At 53.9% G+C, this 13229-nt stretch overlaps 1 protein-coding gene across 4 annotated transcripts; it reads right to left on the bottom strand.

Moving 5' to 3' along the window:
• Positions 1 to 480: 480 nt before the first annotated feature.
• Positions 481 to 9608, bottom strand: ST6GALNAC4 (ST6 N-acetylgalactosaminide alpha-2,6-sialyltransferase 4). Of its 4 annotated transcripts, none has more exons than XM_068977082.1 (6): positions 9488 to 9608; positions 8976 to 9061; positions 7228 to 7413; positions 4477 to 4889; positions 2292 to 2399; positions 481 to 1148 (listed from the first exon to the last, which is right to left on the bottom strand). In XM_068977082.1, exons 2-6 carry the CDS (start codon positions 8985 to 8987, stop codon positions 896 to 898), a joined length of 972 nt encoding a protein of 323 aa, XP_068833183.1. In that variant the 5' UTR covers positions 8988 to 9061; positions 9488 to 9608; the 3' UTR covers positions 481 to 895. The 4 variants fall into 4 exon arrangements, with proteins under 4 accessions (XP_068833183.1, XP_068833169.1, XP_068833175.1 ...); XM_068977068.1 differs by having other exon boundaries at positions 481 to 1154; positions 2298 to 2399; XM_068977074.1 differs by having other exon boundaries at positions 481 to 1154; positions 2298 to 2399; positions 8976 to 9122; positions 9488 to 9527.
• Positions 9609 to 13229: the final 3621 nt, after the last annotated feature.

Raw genomic sequence — 13229 nt, 5'->3', positions numbered from 1 at the left:
TTCCACTTTACCGGTGACCGAACTGCTACTCAGAGAAGGAAAGCCCCTGGCCTGCCCCCCACTTCCCTTTCTGGCAGTGTAACAAACTCCAGAGTTAACTGGGAATTGAACTGGCCAGGCCCTTGGAATCTGACCCTGAACCAGGAAGGGAACGTGATGTGGGGGAATTTCCTCCCACCCTGACTCCTCTCCCAGTGAAGGGTGGGAATCCCATGGAAGCCTCTGATCTGGGGCATTTCCTGGGCTATGTGCTGCCATGGGGCCACACACTCTGAGCTGGTGGGGAAGCAGATAGGCTCTCGAGGAAGAAACAGGCAGGCCGATTAGACGGCTAGAAGGCCAGCTGGCTGGAGGTCTCCCCTCAAGGCAATAGGTCATGGGATTGTGGTGAGCAGAGAAGCTCCAGTCCCCACCCTCAGACATATGACAATAGCCAGGACAAGCTTCCAGAAAACACATTTACCCGTAAACTCCAGAGGTGGCCCTGGCAGTCACAGTTCAAAGGCCCCCCCGTCACCCAACGAACCCCAAGCTCTAGGCTGCCCCGCTGAGGGCAACCAGCCTGGGAAGTGTGGCACCAAAGGCAGGTGGAGAGGGAGTGCAGAGAGGAAGGACCAGGGCTGGTGCTCGGTTGAAATTCATAGTGTTGGTGACTGGGGGCCACCAGCCCCCAGGGCAAAGGCCACTGGACAGACTCAGAGGTGGGAAGAACTTGAAAACGAAGACTCAAGATTACTCAGGGAGCAGGCGTGGGGAAGAGGCTGCAAAGGTCACCAGAGGCCTCCTCCTCTCTCCCCAAGTCTAGAAGCCCGAGATGGCTCCAAGAGTCCCCAAGGGTATGGCTGGAAGGGAACTCAGGTCCGCTCGGCACATGGCAGAAGGCAGGATCCATAAATTAAGCGTTTCTGGCGGAGTGTGGCTGCAACAGAGGCCTGGTGATGGCACTGTGGTGATGGGGCCACTGCGTCCTCCAGGATGGGTGGGCAAAGACGATGGGCCTCTTCTTGGCCCAGCGAGAGAACACGGCCTTCTCGGTGATGAAGCGGTGGGCGCTGCGGGGCGCCCGCTCATGCGCCAGGTACATTTGACACTCGTCCAGCCGGCCCTTCTCAAAGTAGTGGTAAGGCACGGAGGGGTGATGCTCCTCCCTGCAGGTGGGGAAGAGGGACAGGTATGAGGCACCCCAACTGGCCCGCCTCCCGCCAGACCCTGCCACTTGCCAGGACCAACCCTCACCCAGCCCTACGGACCAAAGAGTCCCACAGGCCTGGTCCCAAGGGAGGCCAAGAGAGATATAGGAGGAACAGGGCAGCCCCCGAGGATTTTAAAGGCCGAGGGTTCAAGCTCTGGCTGTACCTCTTGCGAGTGAGCTGGGTGACTCAAGGCCAAGACAAACACCCTGAGCCTCAATAACCCATCTGTAAAACGGGGATGGTGACATTTACCTTCTTGGCTGAAAGTGAAAGTGAAGTGGCTCAGTCGTGTCTGACTCTTTGTGACCCCACGGACTGTAGCCTACCAGGTTCCTCCATCCATGGAATTTTCCAGGCAAGAGTACTGGAGTGGGTTGCCATTTCCTTCTCCAGGGGATCTTCCCGACCCAGTGATCAAACCTGGGTCAGCCCACATTGCAGGCAGATGCTTTACAGTCTGAGCCACCAGGGAAGCTAAAACCACAGGTCAAAAAATGCAAAGTGCCTGGTGCCGGGCTCATGGTTGAGGGACCCCTGGTTCCCGCAGCATGTAACTGCCAGGCCTGCACACCCACCTACCCACAGGCAGTCTAGCCAGGCGTCCTGGTAGAGAGCAGCTGCTTTCATCTTGCCCATGTGCTCAGCAAAGAAGTTCCCCCAAAAAATAGAGGGTGAAAGCGTGGGGCCCCTTTAGTTCAGTGATGGGAGCTATAACAGTGTTGAACTAGAACATCACAGGTTAAAGCTTAGGCATAACAGCTGATCACGGACACGCACGGCAGACCTGAGGCTGGGGTGAGGACTCCAGTAGATCATTCTCTTGCTAAACCTTTCCACAAGCTTCTGAGGACAGTGTGGTCATTTGCTCTCTTTGACCTGACAAAATGGTTGCCCCGGCAGGTGGCGGCCGGGCCCAAGGCCACCTGGGCAGAGCGGAGGTTGGGACCCAGCCTGTTTTACAGGTTGGGCTCCTTCCCACTGGGTACCAGGCCCAAGGGCTGCCTGTGCCTTGGCTACTCACGCGGAAGCCCACACACCCTCAGCGTAGGGCCCGAACATGGTGTCCCTCCCCGCCGCCTGGCTCCTGGCTGGCCTGACCTGCAGTAGCTGTCGCTGACCATCCCGTAGACCACGATCTCCTCACACAGCTCCAGGGCGAGAATCATAGTGAACCAGCCGGTGCTGAGGAAGGACCCGGACTGCCTCCTGGCCGGGGGAGGGACGCACAGTCAGCTGGCCATGTCCCCCACCTCAACTTGGAAGGAAGGTGGCCCCAGCTTCAGCACTGGTTCACCACACGGCACTGGTTCCCCTCCCAGTCAAGGGCTTCTCACTTCGACCCCCACAGAGAGGCTCTGGGGGACACTGGGGAGCCAGAAGGTCTGGCCCAAGGCCAGCAGTGGGCAAGAGGTAGGCATGGGTGCCAACCCAGGTCTGTTCATCTTCTGCCCGTCCACACAGGACTTGAGCAAACCACGCCCCCAACAATGATGATCCATCAGCCGTGGTCACACCCTCTCCGCATCTCAGGGACCAAGCTTGCAGAGACAGCAGAAAGCAGCAGAAACACAGCCATTGAAAGCAGGAAAGAGGGTTTTCTAGAGTCAAGCAGTTTTCAACTTGAACCCTGAATCTGCTCCGGGGCATCCAATTTGTTTATGAACCTTTCTGAGCCTCAGGGACCCATGGGTGACATGGGGTAACTATAGGCGGTGATGGAAAGGGAATACTGTCAGCCCAGCTCCTCCCTCAAGGCCCAACCCCCAACTCAGAGCATGGGACCATGCAGCTGGACCTGGCCTTGCCTCTCTCAAAAGCCCCAGTACTGATTACTTTCCCAGCCGATGGCCATTCATCTCGGGCTCTACTGAAGGGCTGCGGGGTGGTTCAGCCATTCAAACCTAACACCTCCCAATTCCTGAGCTGGCCATGAAGCGGCCCCACCCAGCGCTAACATTCTCAAGGAAGGGGGCAGCTGGAAGAGACATGCTGGGAAGACAAGGAAACAAAAGAATGGGATGAAGGATGTCAGGTAGGAGGTGTTCCTTCAGACGGGGCCAAGGAGAAACTCCATCCGTATTGAACGCAAGGGAAGATCTGGGGGGAGGAACGGCATGTGCAAAGGCCTGCAGGTGAGAGCAGTGTGGATGTCCACGGCCAGTGCGGCTGGAGCAGGTAAGCGACGGACGATGAGGCCACAGAAGCAGGCAGGGGCAGACCATGCAAGGGCACAAAGGCCCGGGGAGGGGAGGAGGTGGGAGTCTGGACTTTATTTTCCATGTGATGCGAAGCTGCTGTAGGGTGAGGCCAGGTGACTAGCGGGATGAACTCACTGGGGCACTCAGAGGTCAGACTGCAGGGGCTGCTGCAAGTGCAGGGGAGTGTGGGGACTTCCCTGTGGTCCAGTGGCTAAGACTCTGCGCTCTCAGTGCAGAGGGCCCGGGTTCGATCCCTGGTCAGGAAACTAGATCCCACATTCTGCAGCTAAGAGTTTGTATGCCACAACTAAAGATCTGGCATGCCACAACAAAGATCCCATGTGCTGCAACTAAGACCAGGCACAGTCAAATAAATAAAAAAAATAAAAATATTACCAAAAAAAACAGAGAAGGATGGTGGCTTAGGTCAAGGAGGTACCCGTGGGCAAGGAAGGAGATTCGAGAGCCCATCCTATGTGGCAGGTGATGAAACAAGGGGAGTCGAGGGCAAAGTCAAGTGTTTGACTAAAAAACTGGAGGCTGGTGGGTGTATTTTCTGAGCTGGGGAGGTGGGGGAGTAGCCAGTGCGCAGAGGAGGAAGCCATAGGAGTTCAAGTGCTCTTTGGGGTGTTGGATAAAATGAGATCTTGAAGGCAAGAGTACTTAGCTCAGTACCTGGTGCACAAAAAGGGCTGTTAGAACTGGCACTGTTACTTTCATTTTCTGGAAGGACATCAGAAACCAATTCAGGTCTCAGAGCATCCCCTCCAAAGAGAAGAGCTCCCTGCCATGGCCCCACACTGCTCCCCAACACCACCACCAACCCCCACCCTGCCCCGCCACAGTGTATACTGGTGAGGCCGAACGCCCTTCACCGCCATGTGGAACATCTATACGGTCATTCAATGATGACAGTTTCTCTGATTCCTGTCCCCATCAGAGGGCAGGATGATGCCTGCCTCTATCACAGCTGAGCCCCAGTGCCAGACAGAGCAGACCCTCAATGGACCAGAGGCTCCTGGAGAAGGCAGGCCCCCAGCTGCCAGGGAGATCCCCAGCAGGCCAGCCCCCCGGCTCACGCTCACCGGTTCTTGCCAGTCTCATCCTGGAAGACCTGGTCGCAGTAGGCCATCATGCGCTCAGTGAATGTGTACACCTGCAGGCCGGGGTACATCCTGGTGAGCTGCAGCAGTGCACGGTAGGTGCGGCCACCCAGCGCCCGGTCCATGTGCTTCCCCTGGCCCCACACCACATAGAGCGTGTCCCGGGCCTGCTGGAAATAGTGGGAGTAGTTTCGCAGCAGCAGAGGCACGCTTGTGTGAGAGATGACCCGCAGGGTGCTCCGCTGGCCCACGTCTGCCTCAAAGCCCATGGTGGGCGCCTGGTTCATGCGCAGTACGCACTCAGCGCCGTCAATCTTGGCACCCAGGCCCGAGCCCAGCATCTGGCCTGAGCTGGACACCACGGCGCAGCTGCGGCACGGCTCTCGGACCAGAGGCTGCAGGGGGAGGTAGAGAGAAAGAAAGGAAGTCCTGGGCACGTAGCTTCCACCCTGCCTTCTCCACCCAGGAAAACCCCTGACCACCTGTATCAGCTCCAAGGACTTCATCAACCCCTTTTGCAGATGAGGAAACAGAGGCTAGGCAGTTGGAATGACTTTCTAAAGGTCATACCAGTGACAAGCGGCAGAGCTGAGATTCTATGCTCAAGGACCCTGCTGCCCCATCAGCCACATTTTTGGCCCTGGTTTCTGTTGCTAAGGCCCTATGAGGCCCTACATTGCATTTTCTTGTTAGGGTTATATAAGTCAATATTTATAAAGCATTTAGAGCAGTTCCTGGCACAGACTAGGAGTCAGTTATATGTTTGTTAGGTAAATATGAACCTCAGCTCTTCCGAATTACTTTTAAGTCACTTCCTCCTCTGCCCAAGTCCCATTTTCCTTGTCCCAGTTTATAAATAAAAGCCCATGACAACATTGGGAACCTCTGGTTCTGAGCCTGAACCCTGGCTCTGCCCCATCCTAGTTATGTGTGCCTAACGCAAGTTACTTTGTCTCTCTGAGCCTCAATTTCCTCATCTATAAATAGGGGATGAAAATAGCATCTACTTGATCAAGTTTTAAGGATTCAATTAAAAATGCCTAGAGAGTGATCAGCACAGACTGAGGGCACTACCCCACCTCATCATCTCGTAAGAGGCAGGAGCCGATCCAACAAGTCTGCAAACTGTCACTGGAGGTCAGGGCTTCCAGAGAGAAGACTTGCTGCCTACCCCAGACCTCCACGCCCTCTTTGGGAACACGGGTTTATGGAGGCCTGTAAAGGATATGGGAACATTCAATCTAGTCGATAAAAGACACACAGTTGTAGCCCACTCAGGGACAGTTTACATCTGACACAGTGTTGATTTAAGGACTCGTAGCCCCATTTTCCATGCCCTGGCAATAAAGAACAAAACTTCCTTATTCTGCCCTCAGTTTGAGCCTGAGCTGACAACTGTGGTCTGTTCAGATCCAAGGTCACCATCAGCCCCAGAAGGTGTTCTGCTTGTCCTGTTCTGCAGGATCTTTAAGACAATGAATCCTTTACAGAAATCAGCCCTTTTGACACTCTAAGATTTTCTGCTCTGTTAACAAACTCAGGGGATCTGGCCATCCTGGGGCCACGTCCTCATGAGCTCTGAGCATCTGAAATGAACACTAGCTGAGACCACGGAAGCTGGGACAGCGTCTACACAGCCCACCTCGCCGCTTGTCCCTCTTGGCCAAACCTGGTGGCACTTGAGTTTGTCCCTCTCAACTCAGCTGTTTTTGCATCTTGATCAAAGATTTATACAGCACCCATTCGAAACACATGCAGGTCCATGAATCACGCAGTTGGACCTGCAGAGCAACTCTACCGAGGTAGGAACCACAATGATTGCCTTTTAGATGAGGCAACTGCGACTCAGAGGGATGAAGACCTGAAATAGATCTCCAACGCAAGGTCCCTGAGCCCTCCTCCCTCTGACCAACACTCGGAGAGCTGGCAGACTCCGAGCTCGGACCTTCCTGCACCGGGTGTCGTTGGGAGATGCCTTTGAGAAACCTACCAGCCGGGGCTGCTGAAATCAGGGTGAGCGGTGTAAAGCGTTCTGAACCTCGCCTGGCAAAGCAAGCATGGGGAGGTGCATGCCATGGGCAGGGGCCTCAGCTGGCTTGTCACCCCTGGGCTCCACTGTCCCTGTCTCCTATAGAGGGACAGCTCTGGGGCAGATCTGTATCTCCAGCAGGTATCAGCACAAGGCAGAGCACATCTAAGGCACCAAATACACACTTGCTAAATAGATGGGTTGTGCGTGGACAGTTATTAATAACTCTAAAGCTGCATGTACCACCATGATGTGATGCTGTCTGGTTCCCAGGCTGGACCAGGAGTTCCAGGTGGCCACCCTGCCTAACTCATCTTTTTTATCCCCAGTACCCAGCTGAGAGCAGTCAGGCAATGTTCACTGAATTTAAAAAAAAAAAAGACATTTAGGAGTACCCTGGTGGTCCAGTAGTTAGGACTCAGCGCTTTCCCTGCTGTGGCCTGGATTCAAGCCCTAATCGGGGAATTAAGATCCAGCAAGCCATGCAGTGCAGCCACAATTGGAAAAAAAAAAAAAATTCCTCCTAGAATTTGAAGCTCAGAGAGGTAAAGGGACTGGTCAGCTTGAGCAGAGGAGCCAATTCCAGGATCCAGGCTGGCCTGACATGAGCCCAGTTCTCACAGTCCCCGGAGAGCCAGGGAGAACCCTGGCAACCTTGGCTGGGCCTACCCCCCATCCCCCGACACGCTGCCCAGCAAACTCACCTTCCCATCTGGCACGCTACTGTAGCCACTGAAGTGCAGAGGCCCCGGCACGGTGGGCCTGGACTTGATAGAGAGGTGGGGGTCCAGGCAGAAGGCTGAGCAGAAGGGCAGGCAGGCCCAGTAGCACAGCAGGATGTAGACAGCCGAGAAGCCGACAGAGCAGAGGACGATGAGCAGGAGCCGACGCTGGGGGAGACAGCGGTCACGGGGTGTGAGTTGGCGGGGGGCGGTGTTGCTGGAGCTCCTAGAAGCTGCCGCTGGGATCCCCAGCCTCATGGGTCCAAATCCCAGCTCAGTAGTTCCCAGAACATCAGCAGAGGCCACAGTCTCTGTTAGCCAGGCCTGCCTCTGGGCTGTCAGGTTCAGAGCCCATGCATGACTGAGATAAGCCCTATTATCCCAATATTCTAGATAAGGAAACCAATTTGGGATGAAAATGGGTAGGTAACTCAAGGCCACACAGTAAGAAAGCAGCAGGGTGGGGTCTCCAAATCAAAAACCGTCCTCTTAACCAGAAAGCTGAGGTGCCCTGTGCAGCCTTGGGTATACCTGTCTATGTCTCTGGGCCTGCTTCCTCTATGAAACTGATACTACCCACAGTGGGAACTCACTCTGAGGACAGCAGCCAAAGGGCTACCATAAAGTGCTGTGCACATGAGGACAGGCATGGCCCAGCAGAAGGGCCACCAGTTCCCTTCAGACCCCGGCTTCAGGCTGTCTCGCACACCCAGAGCCGTCCCCTCCCCAAGCTGATGACCATGACCTGGGTCAGCAGACCCTGTGAGTAAAGAGACAGTAGAAGGGGATATAGGGAAGCGTCACTCAGCAAACGGTTTCAAGAACTGAGAGCTGCAGCCTTGAGGCTCCCTCCTGCAGAAACCACGTCCCCAGAGGCCACGTGAACCAGGAAGCCCTCCTGGCCCCCTGCCCGGCTGGCGGATGTAGTGAATACCTCCACCGAGCCTTCAAGGAGGGGCTGCCTGGTGGGGGGACGCAACCCTGGCCTGCCATTGTGTGCTGGGCCACCTTGGTCACCACCTGTATCTCTCTGGGCTCTAACCCGTCTCCCAGCCTGCCTAAGACACAGGTCCCTCGGCCTCAGAAACCAGCTGGCAGCTGGCTGGGGCTCTCTGAAAATCAGAGGTGAAAAAGTAGCCCCCACCAGTCCCCTCCTTGGGCATATCCTGTCAGAGGCCCTCCCTTTTCTGCCCACAAGCCACTTCAGCTCCTAAAAATAAATCTCTGTGAGACCAGCTGTGCGGAGGAGGGGGTTCAGCCCCTGAGGCCTCAAGCTGTGCTTGGCACCTGGTTCCCTGCCCGCAGGGACCCAGAGACCTTGATTCAGGCAGCCACGGCTGACTTCCCACAACATTCAAGGCTCTCGCCAGGGGCTCCTGAATAAACTCAAGACTCTGCTAAACTGAACTTTCACAACATACCCTGCTCCCAGGGAGATGCCTCACCTGGGTGACCCCTCGATGCTCACAGGAGGCAGTACTATTATCTCCATTATACATAGAAGAGGAGCAAAATACTGAAACCAGAGAGGGAATGCCACTTGCCTGGGGCCACATAGCCTGCCAGATTAGGGCTGGACTTTGAGGCTGGTCTGCCGGTCTCCTTCAGCTCAGGAGCAGTGGAATCAGAAGTGACAGTCAGCCCTGGGGTGGGGAGTTGGGGGGTGGGGGGGAGAAGCTACTGGGCCGGAAGCCACCTCCCCTGTGAGCCTTCCTCCTTCTGCCACTTACCGGAGCCTTCATGCTGTCACTGCCGCTCAGTAGCCAGTGGCTGCTGCCTCCCGGGATCAGGCTGGGAAGGGATGGGAGCCAGGGACCTGCCAAGACCCAGACACTCAGAGCTGGGTCCCAGGCCTCCGAGGAAACTGCCCAGGGATACTGAGGCAGGGGAGGATACAGGCCTGGGTCAGGGCAGACGGCTTCTGGGAATCACACGCCCTCAAGTCCCCAAACACGGGGCAAGCACCGTCCCCGTCCTAAAGGAGCTGTAATCTCTTCCTAAAGGAGCTGAAACCTCCCGCCAACCCAGTCCCCATTGCACAGATGGGGAAGGAGAGGGAGACAAGAGAAGCCCAGGGCTCAAGGCCACCCCATCCATTCTGGGTCAGATAAGCAGCAGGAGCCTGGAGCCTAGACTCCCATCAACGCCTAACTCACTAACAGAGAGGCCTGGGGCTGGACGGGACAAGGGCTCCCCACCCCACTGCCAGATCCCACCGACCCCACACTGCTCGGGCGCTAACCTGGAGGGCAGGCGGGGATGCGCCGGCTGCTCCCCCTCTGTTGCTCGGAACTCCATGGCCCGCGGGCGGGACGGACGGGGCAGGAAGCCGGAGCCCCGGGGCTGAGGCGTCGCCGTCCCCGTTGCTTCAGCTTCTGGAGGCTGGAAACTCATTGTGCGCCTCCGCCGGCGGGGGCGGGGTTTGCTAGGACGGGGAGGAGGGGAAGGCTCCGGGGGCGGGGCGGGGGGCGGGGCGGGGCGGGACCTACGAGCGCTCCTCGGGTGGGGCGTGCACGGTGGGCGTGGGAGTGGGCGGGGGCGGAGAGGCTGCAGGGTCTGGGCCCGGCCTCAGCAGCTAAGGGCGGAGTCTCAGCTCCGGCATCTCTTCTCTTCCGCCTTTCAACGCATCTCCCAAGCTCCTGCGGGTGGGGGGGTTTGGGGGGGTGGACGGCCCCCCAGAGGAAAGACCTAGAGGGTGCCTTGTGTGCCTTGTCGCTCTCTTGTGGTCCGGACTGGAATTTCTCCATTTCTGAAGTTTGCGGGTGGGGAGCTTCAGGAATAATCAAGTGGGGTTTTAGGCTCAGGCAGCTCCAGATTTCAAGCTTGATAGGGTTGCCGGATGTAGCCGAGTGAAATACCGGATGCGCACTTATATTGGAATTTCAGAAAAGAAAGAAAGATAGCGCTAAGTCGCGTCCGACTCTTGCAACCCTGTGGACTGTAGCCCGCCAGGCTCCTCTGTTCATGGGATTTTCCAGGCAAGAATACTGGAGTGGGTTGCCATTTCTTTCTCCAGGGGATCTTCCCGACCCAGGTATCGAACCCAGGTCTCCAGCAGTGCACGCAGATTCTTTACCGGTTGAACTACGCAGGAAAGCAGCCACTAATTATGTTAGAAATCTGAAAGTCCAGTGTAACTGTGTGTGTTAGTCGCTCAGTCATGTCCGACTCTTTCTGGCATCCTTACCTGGACTACCTCAGATGAGCCTCAGTTTTTCTCCTCTGTTGATGATAGAACCTACCTCAAAGTGGGGGCATCTTGTGGCAGAAGCAAGATTTGAACTGGGCAGTCACTGCAAAGCCAGGGCTCTGACCACCTACTTTCAACTCCCAAATGCCCCTATTTTGTTACAGGGTCCAGCGGTAAGACCAGGCTAGAATCACAGGACTGGGGATAAACAAAACATAACCAAAATTCAATTCATGAGTCACTTGGTTTATTGTACACAATTAGCAGGCAAAGAGTTGGACTATAAAGAGGGCTGACCACTGAAGAATTGATGCTTTCCAACTGTGGTACTAGAGAAGGCTCTTAAGAGTCCCTTGGACTGCAAGAAGATCAAACCAGTCAATCTTAAAGGAAATCAACCCTGAATATTCATTGGAAGGACTGATGCAGAAGCTAAAGCTCCAGTACTTTGGCCCCCTGATGTGAAGAGCTGACTCATTGGAAAAGCCCATAATGCTGGTATCAAATTGCCAACATCTGCTGGATCATCGAAAAAGCAAGAGAGTTCCAGAAAAACATCTATCTCTGCTTTATTGACTATGCCAAAGCCTTGATTGTGTGGATCACAATAATCTGTGGAAATTCTTCAAGAGATGGGAATACCAGACCACCTGACCTGCCTTTTGAGAAATCTGTAGGCAGGTCAGGAAGCAACAGTTATAACTGGACATGGAACAATAGACTGGTTCCAAATAGGAAAAGGAGTACGTCAAGGCTGTATATTGTCACCCTGCTTATTTAACTTCTATGCAGAGTACATCATGAGAAACACTGGGCTGGAAGAAGCACAAGCTGGAATCAAGATTGCCGGGAGAAATATCAATAACCTCAGATATGCAGATGACACCACCCTTATGGCAGAAAGTGAAGAGGAACTAAAAAGCCTCTTGATGAAAGTGAAAAAGGAGAGTGAAAAAGTTGGCTTAAAGCTCAACATTCAGAAAACTAAGATCATGGCATCTGGTCCCATCACTTCATGGGAAATAGATGGGGAAACAGTGGAAATAGTGTCAGACTTTATTTTGGGGGGTCTCCAAAATCACTCAGATGGGGATTGCAGGCATGAAATTAAAAGACGCTTACTCCTTGGAAGGAAAGTTATGACCAACCTAGATAGCGTATTCAAAAGCAGAGACATTACTTTGCCAACAAAGGTCCATCTAGTCAAGGCTATGGTTTTTCCAGTGGTCATGCATTGATGTGAGAGTTGGACTGTGAAGAAAGCTGAGCGCCGAAGAATTAATGCTTTTGAACTGTGGTGTTGGAGAAGACTCTTGAGAGTCCCTTGGACTGCAAGGAGATCCAACCAGTCCATCCTAAAGGAGATCAGTCCTGAATGTTCTTTGGAAGGAATGATACTAAAGCTGAAACTCCAGTACTTTGGCCACCTCATGCAAAGAGCTGACTCATTGGAAAAGACCTTGATGCTGGGAGGGATTGAGGGCAGGAGGAGAAGGGGACGACAGAGGATGAGATGGCTGGATGGCATCACCAACTCAATGGACATGAATTTGAGTGAACTCTGGGAGTTGGTCATGGACAGGGAGGCCTGGTGTGCTGTGATTCATGGGGTCGCAAAGAGTTGGATACGACTGAGCAACTGAACTGAACTGAACTGAACTGAACTGAATGATGAAAGACTGAAGGCAGGAGGAGAAGGGGAATGACAGAGGAGATGGTTGGATGGCATCACCAGCTCAATGGAAATGAGTTTGAGCAAACTCCAGGAGATGGTGAAGGGCAGGGAAGCCTGGTGTGCTGCAGTCCATGCGGTCACAAAGAGTAGGAAATGACTTACTGATTGAACAACAACAAAAGCAGGCAACACGGGTTAGTCAACGCAGGGAAAATAGAAAGGGGGGTAACAGACTAGTCCAAGGAGAAAACTGGGAAGATCCCATCTCAGCACTAGTGAGCAGCAGGTTTTGGTCCAGCTGAACCAGTCTCATAACAGACATGATAGGAAGTCACCTTCTGCTCCAACAGAGCATCCATCTGGAACAGCAGCGGGGAGTCCTCCAGCAAAGAGCCTTCAAGTCGCTTAGTACTATGGCCTCATTTTAAGGGATCTGCCTATAGGGGGTAACCGTTATGCCCCCAAGAAGTCTTATTCTCTATCAGTCTCGGTGCCAGTAGAGTCTTTCTGAGGAACCAAACAAATCCCTTATCTAAAGCAACACTATTTTTTTTTTTTTTGACCACACTATATGGTATGCAGGATCTTAGTTCCCCCACCAGGGATCAAACCTGCACCTTCTGCAGGGAAAGCATGGAATCTTAACTGCTGGACCTCCAAGGAAGTCCCTAAAGCAACAGTGTTAATTTATCACACTCAGACACTCACAGTCCTGTAATGGACAGTTCACAACAACTAATACGGAAGTTCACACTGGCCACTGTGACTCCATCTTGAATTGCTAAGTTTAAATCCTATGAGTTTCACACAAGATGAGGAGGAAACATAGTAACAAAAGAAGTCACACTGTAAAAGCCTGGGCTCCTGCTCTGGTCCTATTTCAAACTCTATTTTCCTTTTTTCTAAGAGGTTCTGTACCGGGGACCAGCCCTGGTTGGATCCAGGGTATCCAAAGCGTGGACAGTGAGGCGAGAGAGATATATAGATATAGAGAGAGATAAAGAAAGAATTTGCGGTTAAGAGAATAGAGGACAGAAAAGAGGCTGATATTCCTTGGTTTACGCCGAAAGCCAATAAAGCCTCAGACAAGAGACTTGCTCTGTTCATGTAGGCTGCACG

The sequence above is a fragment of the Capricornis sumatraensis genome, chromosome 1 (assembly GCF_032405125.1).
Source record: "Capricornis sumatraensis isolate serow.1 chromosome 1, serow.2, whole genome shotgun sequence".
In the NCBI taxonomy this organism is placed as follows: Eukaryota; Metazoa; Chordata; class Mammalia; order Artiodactyla; family Bovidae; genus Capricornis; species Capricornis sumatraensis.
The sequence above is the reverse complement of the archived record's forward strand: the minus strand, read 5'-3'. Positions and strand labels throughout refer to the sequence as shown.

Coding starts and splice junctions, on each gene's coding strand:
- ST6GALNAC4 (XM_068977082.1), bottom strand. Junction 4,890..7,227: donor GTAGCGTGCCAGATGGGAAG/GTGAGTTTGCTG, acceptor CTCCCCCTGCAG/CCTCTGGTCCGAGAGCCGTG. Junction 1,149..2,291: donor GTCAGCGACAGCTACTGCAG/GTCAGGCCAGCC, acceptor CCCCACCTGCAG/GGAGGAGCATCACCCCTCCG.